This window comes from Procambarus clarkii, chromosome 49 (assembly GCF_040958095.1).
Source record: "Procambarus clarkii isolate CNS0578487 chromosome 49, FALCON_Pclarkii_2.0, whole genome shotgun sequence".
Lineage (NCBI taxonomy): Eukaryota > Metazoa > Arthropoda > Malacostraca > Decapoda > Cambaridae > Procambarus > Procambarus clarkii.
Window position 1 is genome coordinate 19,861,010 of NC_091198.1, and position 22,688 is coordinate 19,883,697.

A 22,688-nucleotide genomic window follows, 5' to 3' on the forward strand; every position below is an offset into this window, starting at 1 on the left:
GTTTGCATATATTATATTATATATATATATATATATATATATATATATATATATATATATATATATATATATATATATATATATATATATATATATATATATATATATATATATACACACATACATACATACATACATACATACATACATACATACATACATACATACATACATACATACATACATACAGCAAGGCTTAATATTAATAGGTTTATAAGATTTAAGAGGTATTAAATTGAAGATAAAATTGAATCAATATAAAGCAAAGTAACAATATACAACATGTTTACTGTGTTTGTTTCTTCAATAGCAATATGTTTTCTATATCGAATCAGTGATGCTGATTAACCCTTGGACAGCAGCTATGAAAAATTGGTCATATTGCCTATGTGCAAAAAAAAAAGTAAATTCCAAAACATAGTTCATTATAGAATTATTCTTTTGTATCCAAAATGTAAGAAAACACAAAATAAGTGAATATTTATTGTCACTGGGTGGAGACACTGTGCAAGGATGTGCGGTGAATGTGCCCGAGACCTGTCAACACCCGCTGCTCTACTTTCCTGACACATCCCATTTTATCCTTGGATGTTTCACCGGTTGTTTTCACTCGTTTTTCTTTATTTACAAGAGTATGTGTGTTGAATAATTTTATTAATCACATAATTCACTTGACAATTGTTTCAATAATGTTTCAATTCATGATTGGTTTACCGGGTATATGCCATTACAACCACAGACAGTAATAAAAATTATATGAACATAATATTCATTGATGTTGGGCTCTAAGCGATGACATATATAGCCTAACTGGCACCATGTGTGTGAGAGTATAAATTTTAAAAAAAGATGTAGTAAGCCACCAACATGGCACGCGCGCGCACACAATAATAGGCTCCTCTTAGTACATGTAACCATGAAATGATAGCAGGATTTTTTCATGGGTCACGGTAAACTCCATTAAATTCATATAAACCTATTACATCCTTATTTGCATCATGTATGTAAAACCCAGACAAAAATTGTTAAAATCGGCAAATGATGATAACCGCATTACCCCGAGAACCAACTAAGACAATGAGCGCTACCAAGAATTAAAAAAAGTGTTTGTCACATGGTTTCTAAGATTCATAAAAGTACATACAAATATGTTTGTGATGGCAAACTCCATTGGTTGTACTGTACATTGCATGCGTCTCGTGTAGCAGTTGATATTCATCGATGTAGAAATACACATCATTCCTACAGTCACAGAAGCAATATTGAGCCCCCAGAAATAAACATAGCTCTTTGAGCTGTATTAGAAACATTACTGTATACTTGCGTGTACCACAGGTGGACACCAACACCTACACAAGATACCCACCATACATCACCAGTGGAGCATACTGTCACAAATTTGTTGATATGTCATGTGGGTCTCACACGCACAGGCTGTAATGCCCTCATAATGTACCTTATTCCTCATGACAATTATAAATAAAGTACTAACTGTATTTATTCACAGTGGGCAGCTGTGTGAAGAAGCAAAGTATAGTACAATAAAACTGAGTATACAAACAACACACTGAAAATGACTGCAAATACAAATTGTACAGTGAAATCTCGATTCAGTAAATCTCCGGTTGGAATACACACTTTCCATGCCAGATCTCTCACCCAATTCAATGAACACGAGTTCACCGAAGCAGTGGACATGTGGATTTGCTTAGGATGTTAGGATGGTTGCAACATTACAAGAAATAGGTGGGCATTCGGAAAGCCACTGGGCATATTTAAAACTAAAATTTGTGTGTTTTTTTTGCCACTTGAAGACGTTTTATTCAGTAAAATACAGGCCCTCTTACCTTAGAAAATAAAATTTTGAGGTTTTTGCCTGGGAAATATGCTATATGTGATCAAGTCTTTTTTACAGACAGGTTTTCTTGGAGGTTATTCTTCATGTGACATGTTGAAATTAAAATTTCGCTCGGTGAAATCGGCTCTTAGAGCGTCAGAAATATTAGGGTATGAAAGGTAACTATTAATATGCTCCAATCACGGTTTTGTTGACTTTTGTAGATGGATTCAACATTACAAGAAACATTTGAAGCGCAGGGAAAGCTATCGAGGATATTTAAAACCAAATTGTATGGTTTGTTTTTATTCCCAGTTGGCGTGGTGTTATTCACTCGAGCATGGAACTGCTACATTTTGAAAATGAGTGTTGAGGATTGGAACATGAGAAATGAGCTAGATGTGGTTAAATTTTTTTGCAGACTTGTTCATTTAATAATCTCTTATAGTTTGAAATGAAAATTTGGTAAATGAATTCAATCCATGTGGCGTGAGAAATGCATCCTGGAGGCATCTCCAGTTGCAGTGAATCCCTCACTACAATGAACTAGGGTAAGCCCCATAGAGTTCGTAGAATCAAGATCGAAATGTGCTGAATAACACAACATTTTTTTTTCAAGACTATGCACTTTATAAATTAAGGCATTACTTTATTGGTTTGTAAAAAGTAAGTTATGAATAAAACCTCTCAAGCTAAACCATTATTAAAAAAAAAGCTGTTAGATTTGGTATGGAAAGGTATGGAATTAAAACAGTTTGAATATACAACATTTAACAACTGCAATAAAAAAAAAATAATAATAATAAAACAATAACATTAATAAAATATTTTATTGATAAACTGAGGATCTGATGAAAATGACTACTTAGTTAGTGCAGTGTTTGCAGTTTCTATAAAGCCATTAATTACACACAGCATTTCTGGCATACCTTAAGACTGACTGTATTAATTAATACTTTTTGGGGTAATACTTAATACTTTAAAACTATCTGGACTGTTAAGGGAAAAGTAAACATGAAAATTCTAGCAATAGGTATCATCAGAAATAGAATGGGATGTTAAAATTAACCAAGAGAAACAACAATTTTGGTAAATTCTTAACAAAAGAATGACTTACAACTTGCACAAGACATTTAACAGGGAATTCGCCAAGAGTGTCGTCCATTGAGAGTTTAGACGATTTGAGGGGCGACTGAGCTAAAATAGGATCATTTGTCAGTGAGAGTGCTGGACTGTCAGCTCCCACACTTCCAGGTTCCTGCTTGGGTAACAGTGGCCGAGGAGGAGTGACCATCCCCATTGGCGGCCGCGGACGGAACTTCTGAGAGAAACTTGATAGAGGCATGATTTCCGCAATCTCACTTGACTAGAAACAAACATGGATCAAAAAGAAACATTAATATATCATTTCATCTGAATCAATCACATACTCAACAACAAGTGCAAAATCCTGAAAGAATTTAAGCATTTGGGAAATTTAAAAAAGGTTGCAAGAAATTTAACCTTTCACAAGGCATACAATTTTTGGTTTTATTGTACTTGGAAAAATGTGGGTTGATGAACCAATTCTGAACAAAAATAGTTTCTAAAAACAAAAACAAAAACAAAAAATTTATTGTTTTAATCCAAGGTACATATACTGTTGTTGTTTGGGCCTCCACACCAAGCTGGGACCAATCTTTATCCAGAGTGGGAAAACACTTTGTTACACTTTTTTTTTAATCATTTATATTTTCATCTTGTCAAGAGTTTAAACATTTCAGTGGTTCTCACCTAAGGTAAATATTCAATGACAACACCACACCAGTGTTGTTAGATAACTTAAGACCGAGCAACTGGAAAGCTCGGTAATGTTCAAATTCAAATATATATGCAATTGTTAAAACTAATCTTCAGTGTAATTTGTACCAGAATAGTCTCGGTGATTTGTTTACATCTAGCATATCAGTGCTAGTTAGGGTGAGAGAAGAGGGCATCCCTCCTAAAACACATGAGGAGGAAAGCCCTCTTGGCATGATCATGTTAAAGAATCCCAAAACAGATCTATCTTTTGGCATGACCTCTGGAAAGATGCTGGGTGTCCCAGAGATGGCTGGTTACCTCAGGTTAGATGTAGCACTAGGGCTCAAAATCATCAAGCCATAAAGAGGATTAAGAAAGAGAAATCTTGCGAGATCAAACGTTATTGATAACCTTTCAAGACAAGAAAGTTACGAATTTTGAGATGAAATTAGAAAAATGAGAAACTTCATGCAAAAGGGTATACTGTATATATAACACTACACACAGAAATCACAATAGCGTGATGCATCAAATCCACAAGGGCCGTGACGAGGATTCGAACCTACCTCCGAGAGCATCCCAGACGCAACCTTAATCGACTGAGCTACAGTGTCGTAGCTCCGTCGATTAAGGCAGCGTCTGGGATGCTCTCGGACGTAAGTTCGAATCCTCGTCACGGCCCTTGTGGATTTGTTCTGTATATGCAATGTATTCAAAGAGAAATATTCAGCATTGTACAACAGTACTGTACTATATATTGGACAAATGAGATTGAAACTGATTTAACTAAACCTGTAACACCTGTTGACACCTGCCCTTAATGTTAACCACCAGCACACTCCATGCCATTCACCTGGATTCTTGGAGACTCGAACCTCGGACCCCACGTGTGTGAGGCTCAAGCTCTGTCACTCGAGTTATTGAGAAGTCTTAACAAGGAAAGTTATTATGTTATAAAGTTAGCTTTTTTTCACCTGCACACTGTAACCCCTATAATGGTTGAGAAAGCTGCAATAAACCTAAAATGTGGGAGTTTGATAAGTCTGTTCAACACATACTGACACTTTTAAACATGGAATGCCAAAATGTAATCTCTAGATATCTGTCTTACTGGCTTCCTTTCCCATAGAAGATCCTTAAACTCATGCTGATCTTGAGCGACAGTATCAAGTATATAAGACAAACAGATAACACTTACCAGAACCTCATAGTCGGGGATGGAATGTGTACCGATGCCATGTCGGTCAAATGTTATCCTGTACGTGTTGTCTGATGTGTCGACTGCATCAATTACGCCCGTATATAATCCATTCTCGGGCTTTCTTATTCGAGCTGTTACCTTAGGGTTAAGACAACATTACCATTATAAAACTTAAAACCTTCCTTTATGCCATTAGCAGTCTTACAAGCTAGTCTTTCCTAAGCAAGAAGCATTAGCTCGTAATATTCTAGTACAATGTCAGTGCTAATGACTCAATTCAGAGCCACTGCCTCAGCATCAAATAAATCTCGGATATAAACTTCAAAATAATTAATAATAAAAACAAATACACAAGCCTTTTCATGTGTGAATTTTTTTTTAATTACAGAGATGATAGTAAGAAGATCCTCCAACGTTGGAGAAAAATCAAGTGGCTGAATGTGATCCTTAGTATGGAGGTTTGTATCTTGGAGGCTGTAGTATATTATGGTTCTCAAGTAGGAGGTTGTCATCCAAAACATTTCTGTGGCTTTGATGACAACATTTAGTTATTCCCAAATACACCTTCTAAATACCTGGTCTTTCTCTGTTGCAGCTATATAATAAATATATTGGGCTAGATCATATGATATCTCTCCAACTGAGATACCTAACAACTGTTAAACAAAAATTGAGATATAAAATACTGTAAGACAACAACAGAATTAATGCCGTCTTCTAAAAAGTTCTTAACATCTTATATAAAAATTTTAGTATATAACATTTTTAGTGTATATAACATTTTTAGTACTCTATATAAAATTACTTTTCTATTATATTTAAATACAGAGCACATATTTTTACCTTAGTGCCAATGACCAGTTGCATAGGAATTTGACTGGGTAAGGGAAAGTCTTTCAAAGACGTAATGTCTGTGATCTTTCTCTGTTGTAACAATCTCAACACATGACGCTTCTTGTCCAGAGATTGACACTCTTCTTGGAAAAATGCCTGCAGGAAAACAAATAGACTGTTACATCTTACCATGTATCAGAATGAGTTCATGTATTGTTAAGGAACAAAAGGAAGAGATGAATCAAAATATTTTGAATAATAAAATATATAGAAAGTGGAGTATAAAACACTAGTGATATACAAAGGAATCTCAATACTGGTACAATTTGGCACCGGAATGCTGTGTTCATGCTCGGTAATCAACCGTTTGCTTGGCATTCAAACACACACAATTGACGAGTCGGTTTCTCAGTAGCTATCGTTCAGCGTACACCCCCACTAAACTTCTCTTTAAACTTTTATTTTTTATTTTTGTTATATACTTAATGTAAATAGGTCACTATGGCACCTAAGAAAGATAGTAATAAGAGCCAAATATAAATGAAATTAGTTACAACCATGAGAGATGATAAATGAACTCGCAGCAATATATGAAAGTGGTGCCTGCATGTCTGCTCTCACTACCCAATTCGGTAGGCCTAAATCTACGATCTTTACAAAAAAAAAGACAAAAGAGAAACATCAACAGAAGCACAATTACTTGAAGTTTTTATGGTAGGGAACTACTCATCTGCCAAACAATAACTTCTCTTCTCTTCTCTTCTCTTCTTCCTCACAACTTCCACACACGTCATCAACTCTCCTAATTGCAGGTAAAGTGAGAATATTGTGAGGGAATGTGCTCTGAAAGCCCAAGCTCATGTCTGCTCTTGTTGTAAGAGTTCTATCCTCTTCTTGAGGTTATCTCGAGATGATTTCGGGGCTTAGCGTCCCCGTGGCCCGGTCCTCGACCAGGCCTCCTTTTTGTTACACACCCCCAGGAAGCAGCCTGTAGCAGCTGTCTAACTCCCATGTACCTATTTACTGCTAGATAACAGGGGCATCAGTGTGAAAGAAACTTTGCCCATTTGTTTCTGCCTCCACCGAGGATCGAACCCGGAACCTCAGGACTACGAATTCGAAGCACTGTCCACTCAGCTGTCAGGCCCCACGAGTTGCTTCCAGATGGTGCAACATCCTTAGATCTCGTCCGATGTGTGTCTTGTTTGATGTCTACAGAGTCGTCATAACAAAGAGGAGTTCAAGAATGTTGCCAGTGTCGACCTATGTCATCTGATTGGGATGCAATGATTTGAAAAGTGGATTAATCCCAGGGGTGTGGTACCCATGGCCAGGTGGAGCTACAGGTTGGTAGTAGGGGGTGAGAAGACCACGGCCACTACAAACTGTAGCCCGGCTGACCACAAAACTCTCCCAGTTACTGTACTCTCTTCGAGTAAGTAATTTCACCACTGATGCTCTGTGGTGAAATCCCTTGGAAATAGCTTTGGTGGGAAAGACCAGCACAGTGCCGCTTCCAACCGGTTTCCATCTGCAGTCGACTTAGGGTTCTAAGAACCCTAGGGAACCTAGTGTTCTGATTGGTTGTCAGGTCTTGATGCCATGGAGTCTCTTAGGACACCGGCAGGCACCCAGGAACCCATTCGGGGTAAGGACTCTGGAAGGCAGACACATTGCCTTGATGGAGCTCAAAGGGCAGTCTTTTTCCCAAGTCCTCAGTAATTAAAAAGTGACTTTTGCGTGCCAGAACCGAATCACTGGTGATTGCAGATGTGATTGGATAACATCTGAAGAATGATTCAACTGCAATTATGATGCCAATACAGAGTAGAGATGCCATCTCCCACTGGGTGTGTATGAGACAGTGCGGATAATAATCACATAACTACATGTGTTTATGTACAGAGAAGCTAGTGCAGTGACCTCCAGTATCAGTTTTGTGACAAATAGTGTAACAACTCAACTTGTATAATCAAGTGTTATAATTAAAGACTCGTGTGATACAGTATCGAGTGATAGTCATCAAACAAGTGATTGCCAGTGAAGCAGTGACATTTCATTAGTGAAAGAACTGTTTGTGAAGTTCTAAAATAGAGCTGTGGTATGTTCCAAGTGTGAGATCACAGTCTCATACCTGGAGCATACCATACCTGGAGAGGGTTTCGGAGTTCTTCTACCCCCCCCCCAAGCCCGGCCCCCAGACTCGACGAGCCTGCCCCCAGTCGGAGTCGAGAGATGTGTACTCTACACCCGGAGGCAGTGTGTGAGCATGCACGTCAATGTCAGGGCGCATGTAACCGGGGTCATGTTGACCCATGTGTTTGTACCAGCAGATTGGTAGAGCTCAAACAGTCTTGTCTATGTGATAGGCTAAGCTCCCAGGCAGTGCATGGAATATACCCTTTTGCTGTGGAAAGCAAAGGGGCAACATCAGTGTGTGTATTCGTCATGTTTGCCAACTAGTGGCTTGAGAGCTAAACAGTCTTGTCCGAGTTCCTTCACTGATGCAGGAATACGTTATGGACGTACATATGCCATGAACGATATGCAAGACTCATCATCTGCATCATCACCTGATAAGCCACAGGTGGCATTTGCCTGAGGCCATCATTGTCAGGGGTGTATATATGTATGTATGTGTCCTCATAATATGGGTTCATGTATGTACAGGATTCTAATTATTTCATAGTAACATATGTTCCAATTATTAACAGCAATCACCAAAATTTGCAAAGCAATTTGAACTATTTTTCTAGTTAGAAATCTTATATTTATCAAGCAATAAGATTCAGTACCTGTGAACAGCGTCGAGGTTTACCCATCATACGGCGAATCATTCCCCATTGTCGCCGTGTTAGTTTGCGAGTTCGAAGTTCCGGAAATGCTTCTTTTAACACGACCTGAAAGTCATTCTCCCCTCCAAACAACGGTCTGGGGATGGAAAAATACTAAGTTTTGGAAATCTCATTTCATAACACAATGAACATGACATGATCTACATATAAAGTATCACTAAATTTTAATGAGAAATGCCTAGGTATAAATAATGGGAGACGCTGACCACTAGACATACGTGACAACACAAACTAGTACTGTCACTTGAAATGAGGAATTCAAATGGCTGAAGAACGAAAGCCTCTCATCAAACCTATAGCAAAACCTTGATCACAAAACTACATTCATAAAGAACCTTTGAACTACAATTTAAAAACTACAATTCTTGAATGGCCAAAAGTAAAATTTGTATACAAAAGACAAGACCAAGCATAGCCATGTGACAAGAAATGGTGTCTGAATATAAGAGAGAATTGTTCAGTGGATCAAACAAATGTTCATTTCAGCGAATACTGTTCACCCAAGCCACTGCCGAGTCCACCTGTGCTTACCTACCAGTGACTATGGGGTATCCAGCTCTTTATGCCCTGCCCCCTATCCATTCATACTTGACATGCTAATTGCCTCTCTCAACAGTACCATTTTCATCGTATTTTTTTTTTAATGTTGTAGATGGAATTGGCTTTGACAACTTTTTCTTCAATGTATGCCACTTGCCAGTCACCAATTCATGAAATGAGAAGTTCCTTACAACTAATCGATTCAATTGCATGTCTAGTTTCCAATGTTGTACCTTTGTCCTACCTCTTCTTAATTAAAATAAACTTTTATCCATTGTCTATTCTTCTCATGATCTTTTATGTAGTTATTATATCCCCTCTGTTTCATTCCACAATGCAAGTGAAATGCATTGAAGGTTATTGAAGTCACAACTACGAAAAATTATGATGAAAATAATAATGTTGAGAAAGGTAATTTAAAGGAGGTATAAATGGATAGGAGGTGGGACATAAAAGAGCTGATCCCACTCCCATGTAGTCACTGATAGGCAAGCAATGATGATCTACACTAAAGACCCATTGGGGAGTTGTTAGGGCCTGAAGGTAAAGACCAAGCAGGAAATCCTGGCACTAGGAATGCTTGCAGGACAAACCAACACCAAATGCTGGTGTCAGTTTTCTGACACCAAAAGGGTTATTCTGAACCCTTTTCCAAAACTAACAATGGAAAAACACAACTAGGAATCCCAACAGCAATGTGCCATACATACAAGGATGCAAACCTTAGTGCACCCCATAATGTATAACCCCCAAAATGCCCTAAACCTCGGAGCCTCACAGAGGAATCAAATACCCTGCACTACTCAGGGTGAGAGACCTTGCACAAGAGGCCAGCCTCCGAGACAAACAGCTGATCCCACCATAAATGCAACCCTGTCAAGGCAGGACGTGGGTAACACCAGCTGGGATGTAGAGCAGAGCTGCTCTAAGGCACGTGCAGCTCCAGGTGAATAGCTTACAAGTCCATAGACATGAGGCTTGTAAATAGACATAATATCAGGGACCTGAGGAGATAGTAACTCATGGAAGAGTCAGACAAGTCTGACATCAGGCAAAGGAGTGAGGATTATTGACAGGAGGAGCTGGTAGCTCCCCATGTTGCCACCTGGTGGTGGTCAACTGTTACCAAGGGGTGTATGACCGAACTAAAGAGATGATTGTTAGCCGAGTCACTTGCTGCATTGTTTGTTTACTTTCTTTGACCCTTGCAGTTGTCTGTTTTGCTTTGGTTCCTTTCTGTGGGTATGTTTTTTCCATGAAAGTGATCATGAATCCCCCTGCTCCCTGCATATCTCAGGCCAGGTTTTGGCCTCTGGTCTTTAGTAGGCTTTTAAGGACACGCAAGGGCTGATGTGAGTTATGAATTTGGAGCTACCTGTAAATATGAATCTATCTATAGATGTGCAGCTAGCTACAGAGCCATCATCTGGCTGCTCCAGAAACGAAAGTGATGACATTTCAGATGGACCTGAACCCTTATCGTGTTATTGTGACATTCTCTGGATATAGATAGGTTACCTAGCAAATTAAATTACTGTAGAAAACAGCAAAGCAGAAAAGAGAATAGCTTATTATAGTTTGCACAACTCATGAGCATGGCAATACGAACCATAACAAAATTATATACTTTAGCATTATTCTATATTTCTTACATAAAATAGTAGGTACTTACTTGTCAATGTTAGAATAAAACCACTCAAAATAAACCCATTTATGGGCTTGAGGAAGTTTAAGAAAGTTTCGGAGTCTAACCCCGTTCTGCTGGGCCACCTTTTTGTCAGGAGTCGTGATGGCTTGAGGTTCCTAAAACATATCAAATATTCTTTAGTAATGAACGGCCTATAAAATTCTTTACCTGTTTATTTGCACCTAAATAAAGAGCTGTAACTCCTACTTATTCCTTTATTAGTAAGCACTTTGCTCCTGAGGTCAGGAACCATCGTAACTTTGTTGTCCGACTACCAAAGGACTGTAAAATTTGGATGGTGCAGTACAATGGTTCTGCTAATCCATATAAAATGACGAATGGTAATTGTTTTCAACAAATCTTGTTTCCTAATTTTACATCATTAATCTAGCCTTACTATCAGGAAATTATATGTACTGTATTTTGAAAAGTAAAAATATCAACAATTTTTGTGCAAGTATCAAAGTGTTTAATTGGGTTAAAATATGGCCTAGTCAGAGACTGGACTGTGGGGACGTTGATCCCCGAAATCAACGCAAGGTAACCCTACCGATTTATTGGCAAGGAAGGCAGCCCTGAATATATATCTGTACTTCTAATTTAACACAACATCTATTGTGGATTTGAACCATATACCAAGTATTCCCAGGTGCACACGCCCCAGACAACTAGGCCACGACACGGTCAAAAAAATAGCAAACCTGGAGTTGAAGTAGAACATTCCTAGACGATAGAGCCAGAGTGAATGAGGGGGGGGGGGGGGGGAGAGGAATGTGAGAAACCCTAGTTCGGCTTCAGTGAAAGCCTCAGGAATCCTCGAGGGTTCAGTAGAACTACAGGTTACAATTCTTTTGATCATGTATTGTTTTAGTTGTGAGGGGCGTGTGTGCCTGGGTTCAGGTTCAGCGCACAGGTTCAAATCCTCATCCTAGCTCCTACGGATTTTCTCATCGATATATCACATTAGTGCGATTTCTTTCTGTGTACAACATCTGATGTAATATGACATTTATGGAAACTAAATTTTGAAGGCTGCAAATGCCAAAAAAATTTGAAATATAATACCACTTAAGGTGGACAACAATCATAGGTCTATAAATATTAATGAATTACATAATTCCTGGGTTTACAAATTGGGAGAACATATGCATATCTCCACTCCACCTCAATCAAGAAGATGCTGTGTAACATATCTACTTAGTTTCTTCAACAGAGCCACAGATACTTTTCAGGAAAGAGATGGTTGGGTTGACTACATTTATCTGGACCATAAAATGGCTTTCAACAGAGTTCCACATAAGAGGTTGTTATTGAAACTGGAACATATGGAAGGAGTGACAAGAAGACAGCTGACATAGATGAAAAATTGACAGAAACACGAAGACAATTATCAGGAGGCACTGTATTGGACTGGAGGTGTTACCATTGGAGTACCACAGGGTTCAGTTCTAGGACTGGTAATAATCAGTCTATATAAACCATCTACCAGAAGGAATTCAGAATTAAATGAACATGTTTGCTAATGATGCCAATCTACTAGGAAAGGTAAGAAACATAGGTGATTGTTATGCCCTTCAAGATAACCTGGACAAAATGTGTGTATGGCGCACACTTGGCAAATGGAATTTAATGTGAAAACAAAAGAAGTCGGTGAAAACCAAAACGAGCAAAAGTGACCCAAAATGTAACCCAAGCAAGAACCCCAGCAGGCAAGGCAAAGCCTGACAAGCCAGAACATAAACACGTCCAAAACAGGAACACCCATGGCACAAACCCAAAAAGAGTACACTATAAATAAAGTATAGATGTTAGCAAGAACATTTTCAGTGTTAGTAACCAACAGATGGAATGCATTAGGCAGTGATGTAGTGGAGGTAAACACCAGATTTAAGTCCTGGTGTTTACAAGCCCTGTGAGGTCCGGAGGCCTGGTAGCGTTATGCGCATAGTCTAAAATACCGAAGTTTAATATACAGTACTGGGAAGTAACCGAGGAGTCGGCTCATCATTTCCTTTTTTTGTTTCTTAATATTTCACCAACTTCTCGAGTCCTGTGGCATCACTAATAATGCTGCGAGATATCAATATTACTCCAAATTAATACCATAAAGTAAAATAAAAATGTGAATAATGCCTTCAGAGTTTACACGATCACCGTGTATAAATATACTGTACAGAGAAAATAACCTTTTACAAGTAGGGACGGGTCATATGAAAATGTCCAGATCAAGCAAGTACAGTATTGATTTATTTATCACTTACCTGTCCATTCATAAGAAGGGACAGGAAAATGGTGAATGAGATTCCTATTAATTAATATTTCTTTCACAATAATAATATAATTTAATAACTTTCCAATACAGTACATAACTTGGAAAAAAAGGTTAATTAAAATTAGCAGCCATATTAATTTAATAATTCCAAAAATATATAACCCAAGCAATTAAGACGTTCCAAAATTAATGAGCGCCAAGCAACCAAGTGACAAATCATAAACCAACAAAAAAAAAAAAAAAACATTCATTTCACCAGAACATTATTTAAGTAAACATATCTCATTAAGTTACAACCATCCAATGATCATTGAGATTATCCACGGAAGTAATGCATTTTAAGCATATAAAACCGTTCTTTTCACTAAGAGTATTTTACACATACATTTTTAAGAAAATTCTAATAAATTTTTAGTTAACAATAGAACAAGAAAAAAAAATTAAGTAGTCATTCAAAGGCAAAATTCAAGAGTATTTGTACTGGACTGATATAAAACGTAAAGAGATATAGAAACACAGAAGAGGTACAAAAGGTAACTTAAGAGATAGAGGAACACAAAAGAGGTACACAAGGTAACTTAGAGACAGTAACCCAAACCTCTAGCATCATTACCGTGGCTATGACTGGAGTGTACTGGATCCCACTCACGCTCTCACTCTGCAAACAAAATGTAAGCATCCATTGCCAATACAGTCCTTGAGAAGAACATTTTAATATATAAATATACTGCTATAATATATATATATATATATACTGTATATATAATTATTCCCCTTCAAACCGCTTGGTTCTAGCATTCGGTCAAGGTTGGAAGCCATATTTATGATTTTTGTTTTTCCATTTAATGTGATATTTATTAATTATGTGTATACTATTTTCACACTACTACAGTATTTGCAATTCTCTGTCTTCCCGTCCAAAATACCTTGAGCACTACCTTCAATGAATATAAATGGCCTTCACTCATTTACTAATGAAAATCAGATAATAGATTCCAGAAAGTGCTTTCACATACACTCAAGAATAGGTCTACGTCAATTACTTTGCAAGTCAGAGGTTGGACAACAAGAAAATTTAAGTCTAATGCCTTGTATAGTGACTGTTGTGAGCCTCTTGTTAAATCACTTGTGATACAAAAGATTATCGATGTGTATATGTATTTGTGAAAATGATTGTATATATATATATATATATATATATATATGTACATGTATATATAACATTAATAATTGTGTTACTAGCTTCAAAAGATTGTTACTTGCTTAGCTAAATGAACTATGGTGTTTAGTTCCTGAACCCATTATGTGTGTCTAACCCTTTTCCACCACTGCCCACAGGGATGGGTATGGGGTGCATAATAAAGAAATTGAATTGTTGCCAGTCTTCTTACAAGTCAGCTGGATATGTGGCAATTTTATAGTTATAGGTCTAATGCACACATTACAGGAAAGTTTAGGCAATAACTTTTTGTACTTGTAAATTAATAATAATAATAATAATAAATAAAAAACTGGTTGGAACCATGTGTAAGAATAAAGTTGCAGAACCTTGCAGAAATAACATTATCATCATTAATACTAAAGAAAATAATACTGCATGAGTTAGGTTTTCTCAATTACCAACTGCAGCCATTTACTTTGTGTCAGATGCTGTGAAATCCTAACTTTGTATGGACACACTTTTTAACTTTTAATTTAGGATTTCACACATTTCCTTCTGTTTTCATAAACCTTGTTTCAGGCTTGCTTGCATTTCTGATATGTTTGTGGGTTATGCCCCCTTCTTATACCATATATTGGGTTCAGTTTCATTCTTTTCACATCTCTAACCTTATCACATTTTCTGCTTTCAAATACTATATGTCTATTTCAGTATCAAAATTTGGGAGGACATCATATATATAGCAGAAAATGGTGTGTAAATCCCGTTTACCTCCTTTCCTAATCAAATCTACAAAGGAAATCACTCAATTCCCCATAACTTCCTCTTTTAAGGTTATGGTTCCTCTTGTACTTTCCTGTCTGCAACTTTTTCTGTAACTGGAGAGGAAGCATACCTGGAGAAGGTTCTGACAGTTCTACTACCCGAGCCCGGCCTGAGGCCCAGGCTCGACTATTATAATGAATGGTGTATTTAATTTCCAATAGGACATGATCACTCTTAATGGTTGAAAGTATTGTGGGATGAAGATTTCTTCCTCTCTTCAGGTGAATACAACTTCCAACAACAATGGTGGGACATCCCCCTTCCCTTTCCCACAGGGCCCACCAGTGTGAGATGTCTGACTAATTACAGGTCTACTGTTCTTGCCTTGCGTTGTGGAGTGTCATCCTTTCACATTGTAACTTTTGGGTTCCCTTTCCCCCCCCTTACCATTTTCATTAACTTACACTTGCTGGGTTTGGCATCTAGTAAAATGACACTGCACTTTGGCAACTCTCCAGTTACAATGGCAAGAGTTCACTTACCTATTACAGTATATCAAAAGTTTGAAACTAATAAAACATTTCTAAAATAAGTGTTGTTATTGCATGTAATTGTTGTTATGATATCTAATCTAGCCTCATTACTATCATCATATCTAGTTACATAAGATATTTTTTAATTTTCTTCTCTGCAATTTTTACAATGCCAGGTGCTGACTGTAGCACCTAGTATTATACATCATTAGTTCTTTTTTTACACCTCTTGGAACCTACTGTTGAGCTCCTGATGCACCACTTTGTCATTCTCCAATTAGATGTTCCTTTGCCTCTTTAGCCAGAGCTCTTACTATCAGGTGTGAATTCATGCAACAACTTTAGCTGGTCCTTTGCTTTTGCCACCATGTTATTTTCACATTGCTGCTGCTCTGTTCTCTTGAATCTGGAGTACAGTACAGTACTCATTTCTGGCCCTCTTTAGCCAATTCCTGATCACTTCTGTGTCCTGTGGTCTTTTTTCTTCCATGTATTCCTGGTCCCTGTCCTTTCCTCCCTGCAATGCATATTGAACGAAGGGTTAGCCTTACTTTCTTGTCACTTTCCTCCTCTGTGGGACGAACTGTTTTTGAAACAGCATATTTCTGAGTAATGAAATCCTCCCTCATTTGTCAACATTTTAAATTTCTTGTCCTGTTAAATGTGACAGACCATGTCTGGTGCTGCAGTGTCTTAGGCACTATTTGGACGTACAAAATTTTACGATTGTAGTATATCAAGTTTGAAACTAATCTGATTAAATACAAACAAATTTGCCATAATACTGAATAACTAATACTTTTCTCATTAATCACACACACATGGAGGAAGGAAATCCATTACCAATTCTCTTGTATTATGCCCATTTTATTTGCCTTTACTTCAAATTTTTGGACGAAGACACATCATGATCAGACCGCCCAGCACTCTTGAGGCAAACAGTCCCATATTAGCATGTGATGAAGGGAGGAGTAGGGGCCCCAAGACCCCATCTTCTGCCCTACAAGAGCTCAAGTGCCTTCCCATCCCATGAAAATGGGAAAAAGGGCAGTAGTAGTAATAATACTGTACAAATTATGATGTAGTGTTGTCATTCTTACATTTTATTGCATCAACAAGGCTTCCAACCTATACAAGAAACTGATAACATTTCCCATTTAAAACCATTGTCTGTTAAGATGTTAGCAAATAATTATTTTAAGGACACCTAATAAAATTGACTTTAAATATGCATCTTGGTATAAATGCCTAATATCACAGTAAAAATTGTATCTAGGTTAGTGTTGGTGTGGCCTTAAGACTGTTACAATGTGCTATGTATCTCTGAGCTATGAGACAAAGCACATACTGTACAGACGTAGAGTAACTGTATACAAATATCGTCTCTCATACCATCTTAACTGGTGGAAGCGGCTGAGGGTTAGGCTGTTTTTTCGGTGTGCCACGAGGAGTCTTCTTTGGAGACTTCATTTGTGTTGGGGAACTCACCAAGTCATCGTCAAAATACAGGCGGTTCTTCTTTCTCGTACGAGCAGGCTGCAGAAGAAATAAGGAATTGTAATCAAGTAAAATATTATAAAAATTCCCAAAAGCCTCTATTTTCATGTGCCTGCCATGCCTGTTACCTTCCCCCCCCCCCCCCCCCCCACACACACACACAATACATTAGGCAGTGATGTGGTGGAGGCAGACTCCATACACAATTTCAAATGTAGATTTGATAGTGTCCAATGGGCTCCAGAATCTGTACAGCAGTTGATTGACAGTTGAGAGGCGGGACCCAAGAGCCAAAGCTCAACCTCTGCAGGTACAACTAGGTGAGTACACACACATAGATAGATAGATAGATCCCAACTGTTGGTACTTAGCGACTTCAAACTGAAATCCACAGACTGGGAGGCCTACGAAGCAAGAACGAAGGACTTTAGGACTGGTAGATTCGTAACCTCATTTTGGAGACCTTCATTTATCAGCACATTAAACAAGCTACAAGTGTGAGGAAAGGGGATGTTCCTTCAATGCTGGCTTTGATATTCACCAGAAAAGGAGAAACTTGACATTCAGTACCTTCCCCCACTTGGGCAAACATGACCATGTCCTTCTGGAAATCATCCGCTTTCATCAGATATGAATAGCTACAAAACAGGATTGGTTCAACAAAAACTGTGAATTTTCGAAGTTTACCAATTTTTTTTTTAATTTACTGAGCAACTCAACACCATCCAAGAGCCAATCAGAATGAAACTTTAGGAGGGGTCAAGAAATGCACGACAAAAGCCAAGTGTGAGCATGTATGAAGGTCATCTGCAACCAAAGCAGTCGACAGGAGGGGAACCCAAGCATGCAGTTGCACTCGGGTTTTTTTTTTTTTTTTTATTATTATTTTCTACCACAGACGTGGCCACACATTAACAATGCTAACCAGCATATTTACATTTTCTTGTCTTCCATGGACAGGGAGACAGATTTGTCAAACATACAGTTCAGGGATTTATTGAACAATCAACCACAGAAGGTGATTGTAGTGCTTTTAAAATGCTAGGCTAAGCTACATATGTAAATACATAAACACACACATTTACGTATGCCCTACATAAAGTGTTCGATGTGTCTTTTACAATAGAGTCATTAATGTGCATTAACAAAGTTGAAATGGAATTCTGATCAGCGAAGCACTCAGGGGTGAAGGTATCACCGACCCAACAGGCAGCATGGCAGAGACAACAGAACGTATAAACAACGTATAATCATCGCCAGGTGGCACAGGCGACTAACAACCCCTCAAATTCGCATAAAGAGAGAGCAGGCCCAGAAGGGGGGTATCCATAGTACAATCGATTGTGCGGGGGTTTACCAGCACGAATGAGCCGTGCAGGAAGCCCAAGCCACTGGGAATGCTACACCGGTAAACCCTGAATGGAACGGGCAATCATGGCCACCCGAAGCAAATATAAAGGTCATGGAGGCTACAAGGAAGGTTCAACTGCACAATCACCCTGAATCAGTGGTAATAGCTTCAGGAAGCCTCAAGGGGCTTCCCCTGCAGAAAATATGGTAGGATCATGATGCCAAGTTCCAAGCCTTAATGAGTCCCAGCCACTGAAATAGACAAAGTTTTCTGATCTAAGTAAGGAATACAACTCTTTCTACTACTGTACCTGAAACCAGAACAAGAAGACACTGTTTTCAGTTAGGTCTGTAAATGATGGTGACTGACTAAACCTTTACAGATACTGTACAAGAAATCCACTACTGTGAAGCACCACTCGTGCATCAGAAAAGCACAACCTAACCTAATTTTGGCAAATGTTCATAATTAATAAAAAAAAATTGAGGCATGATGAATCAGTACCAGAGGTTACTATCAGTGCTCGTGTATCAAAACAGTATTCGGCATTAGTTTTCTACGACATTTTAAAAAACAAACGTGAGTGTATGTTCATATGCACACACACTTTCCTTACCATGCCTCTGCGATTTAGCTGGATACTGGGTTCTTTGGAGGGGGATGGTCGATCTTCCCCAACTCGATGCAACCCAAGAGCAGATAGAGGAGAGAAATCCTGAATACAAAAAAACATGTGTTACCTTACAACCTATATTCCATAACTATGCAATTTTATAAGAAATAATGCCGGCTTGTATAAAAAATAACAATTACATATATAGCAGTAGGATAAATATTTATTGTGTACAATAATATAGTACAGTACTTAAAAGAAAAAGACCTGAGCAAGTGAAAGCCTTAAGCTAATTATGACCAGGGCATGATAACAGAACCAGACAATAATAATTTTACTTTACAACATAATGCCTGTAAAAACATAACTAAATCATCATAATCAAATACTTACATTCACAATTAGTTATTCTGAGGTAGGTATAATAAAGTACATAGTGCTTTTAAACTACCAAGAGATAACCAGGACAGCACGAGCCAATTCCATTGGCTCATGGAATATCATGTGGATAAATTCCACATTATGGAATGTAGATTATGAAAAAATAGGCCACACACAACATACAAAGAATGTGACAAGCCTTTAAAGAACTCTGATAAAGAAAGATCTAAGGGGTGATCCTGGATAGAAAACTATCACCTAAAGACCACATACCTGGAGAGGGTTCTGGGAGTTCATCTACTCCCCGAGCCCGGCCTGAGGCCAGGCTCGACTTACGATAACTTGGTCCAACAGGCTGTTGCTTGGAGCGCCCCATAGGCCCACATATCCACTACAGCCTGGTTGGTCCGGCACTTCTTGCAAAAACTTATCTAAGTGCCTCTTAGACAAGAACAGAAAGAACACTGTGCGAGGAGCCCATGTTACGCATTCCAACTTCAGGATTGCTTTTAAATACTGCACACTGATGGTGAAATGTTAAAGAAACTGTTCATGACTTTTTGAGATCAAATTTGGAATATGCAGCAACTGTATGGTGCTCATATCTCAAGAAACAAATCAATAAATGTTAAAGGTGCAAAGGCATGCCACAATGACTGCTGGAACTGAAAAACAAGAGCTGCGAAGAGAGGCTAGAGGCATTAAATATGCCAAAGCCAGAAAAAGAAAAAGTGGCAACATGATTACTACATACAAAATATTAACAGGAATTGACAAAATTAACAGAGGAATTCTTGAAACCTGCAACTTCAAGAACAAGAGGTCATAGAGTCAAGCTAAGGAAACAAAGGTGCCAAAAAAAATATTAGAAAGTTTGCTTTTGCACAGTCATAGCTGGTTGGAACATATTAAGTGAGAAGATGATGGATGCTAAAACTGTCAGAAGTTTCAAAGCATCACATGACAGAGTACTAGGAAGACGGGACACTACAAGCATAGCTCTCATCCTGTAACTACACTTAGGTAATTACACAGTTGGCTATTGGCTCATCCTGTTCCTTGTATGATAGTTTCTTAGCATTAAAGCTAGTTATTCTAATGGATTCTTCTTATCGAGGTTATTTCGAGATGATTTTGAGGCTTTTTTTAGTATCCCTGCGGCCCGGTCCTCGACCAGCCCTCCACCCCCAGGAAGCAGCCCGTGACATCTGACTAACCCCCAGGTACCTTTTTTACTGCTAGGTAACAGGGGCATAGGGTGAAAGAAACTCTGCCCATTATTTCTCGCCGGCGCCCGGGATCGAACCTGGGACCACAGGATCACGTGCCCAGCGTGCTGTCCGCTCGGCCGACTGGCTCCCTAATTTAAATAAAAAAAGAAAAATGGAGAAGAAAGGAGAGAGAAGGGAAGAGAAAAAGTGCAAGAGAAAATTAGAGAAAGAAAGAGACAGTGACCTGGGCACTGCCAGATACCCATCTAGTACAGTATTTGCACTCGAATGACAGTATAACATGTAGAAATTCTAACAATCAATATCAAATAATACTGCCCGAGGTCACATTAACACCTTTTGTGCCCTTTAATGCTATTGGGCTGCTGCTTACAGGATACAAGTATGGGATGCATAATAAATTAACTGCCGCTGGTGATATCATTCCAACAGGAATAAAAAAACAACAAAGCAAACTAAGCATTTAAAAAAATTTGAAACCATTATTTATGAGGTAAACACTATCAAGTGTCTGATAATAAGTTATTAAAGAAAAATACCTGCTGTGTTTCCTGTGGCTGGGAGAAGGCCGAGGAAGATGAAGAGGACGACGATGAAGAAAAGCCACCATTTTTGAAGGTCAACAGCAGCTCTGCTTGCTGCTCTGCTGACTGACCTAGAGAAACACCATTCCCATCAGTATTACCATTACTGCCTAACTACAGTACAGTACAGTACTGAAAAAAAGCACAATATATCAGTACAGTATAAACAGAGCTGCTTGCAAAATAAATGACAGTATGTACCCTGCTGCCTATGTTCGGAACTATATGCATGTGCAGTCAATTCAGTGTGTCACTGTAAATAGAATTATCACACAAATATATGCAGAGTTGCTCTTTGATAATGATAAATCATGCTAATTATACCCAACTCCTCTACATAGAGTAAACCTAGCCAAATTTCCAGTTTTAAAGACACATCAGTACCCCATTTTCCCACTTCTATGTGGAGCAGAACCACTTGCTCAGAAATGACAGTAAATTGTTGCAATACATAAAAGTGTGTTTATGATACTGTATTGTATTAACTATTTGGCCCCAGCAATTCTGTTTCAGTTCAAATGAGCTGCTCTTTTATATAATAGATGTGGTACCAGGATCTCACTTCCCTCCCACTCTCTGCCCCTTCCCTTTCCCCTCTCCCTTCTCTCACTCTTTGCCTCCCTCCTCCTCACTCTCCCACCTCTTTCTCTCTCACACCCTCTTTCTCTCTCACACCCTCTTTCTCTTACTCAGAGAACTCATAAGAGATCTCCAAGAGAACTCTTATGAACATCAAAGGCTCCAAGACTTTTCAACACTCCCTCTGCACATTAGAGGTATAACTGGCCAATCTCCCACTGTACAAAAAAAAATTATAAACACCTAGGGATACCTGATCAACCAAGCTGTGAGATTCATTGAGTGGCTGCAATCAGCCATGTCCAACAGTTTAGTTGACCAGACCAGTAACCAGGAAGCCTGGTCAGAAACTGGGTCATGGGGATGTCGATCTATGGAACCTTTGTAAGATAACTGCAAATTATGGTAAGTAACCCATTTGTCTCGTATTCCCTGTTTCCCACAATATCCCCCCCCCATCTCTCTCTCTCTCTGCATTTCCCTTTTCTCTCCTCTTCCCCCTCTCCTCTCCCTCTCTCCTCCCCTTCCTCTCATCTCTCCTCTCCTCTCTCTATCTCCCTCTCTCTATCTCTCTCTCTATCTCTTATCACTCATCTCTCACCTTTCCATCTCTCTCTCCTCTCACCTTCACATCTCACTCTCTCCTCTCCTCACCCTCACCTCCCAACCATCCCTCCCTCTTACCTTTTTATCTCTCATTTCCTCACCTTTCTATTTCCCTTTTCTCCCATTTCCCTTTTATCTCTCCTCCCCTCTGACTTTCCTTTTCTCTCCTCTCCTTTCACCCCATTCCCCTCTCTCCTTTCCCACCCCCTTTCTCCCTCTCCTCTCCTTCCCCCCCTTCCCCTCTCCTCTCCTTTCCACCCTTCCTCTCCTTTCCACCCTTCCCCTCCTCTCATTTCCCCCCTTCCCCTCTCTCCCCTCCTTTTCCTGCTTCCCCTCTCCCTTTCACCCCTCCCCTCTCAATCTTCAACAAGGATCTA

The 22,688-nt window shown here is 38.8% G+C and overlaps 1 protein-coding gene across 6 annotated transcripts in view; it reads right to left on the reverse strand.

Moving 5' to 3' along the window:
- LOC138351347 (protein lin-9 homolog) overlaps positions 1–22,688 on the reverse strand; it is a 40,272-nt gene that overhangs the window by 12,555 nt on the left and 5,029 nt on the right. For all 6 annotated transcript variants that reach the window (XM_069303102.1, XM_069303104.1, XM_069303101.1 and 3 more), the window contains exons 2-10: positions 21,082–21,197; positions 18,933–19,031; positions 16,861–17,004; positions 13,622–13,666; positions 10,722–10,852; positions 8,450–8,585; positions 5,664–5,810; positions 4,818–4,958; positions 2,955–3,203 (exon numbers count right to left, since the gene is read on the reverse strand). In XM_069303102.1, coding sequence (XP_069159203.1) covers positions 2,955–3,203; positions 4,818–4,958; positions 5,664–5,810; positions 8,450–8,585; positions 10,722–10,852; positions 13,622–13,666; positions 16,861–17,004; positions 18,933–19,031; positions 21,082–21,197 — 1,208 coding nt within the window. The remainder of the gene's footprint in view (positions 1–2,954; positions 3,204–4,817; positions 4,959–5,663; positions 5,811–8,449; positions 8,586–10,721; positions 10,853–13,621; positions 13,667–16,860; positions 17,005–18,932; positions 19,032–21,081; positions 21,198–22,688) is intronic.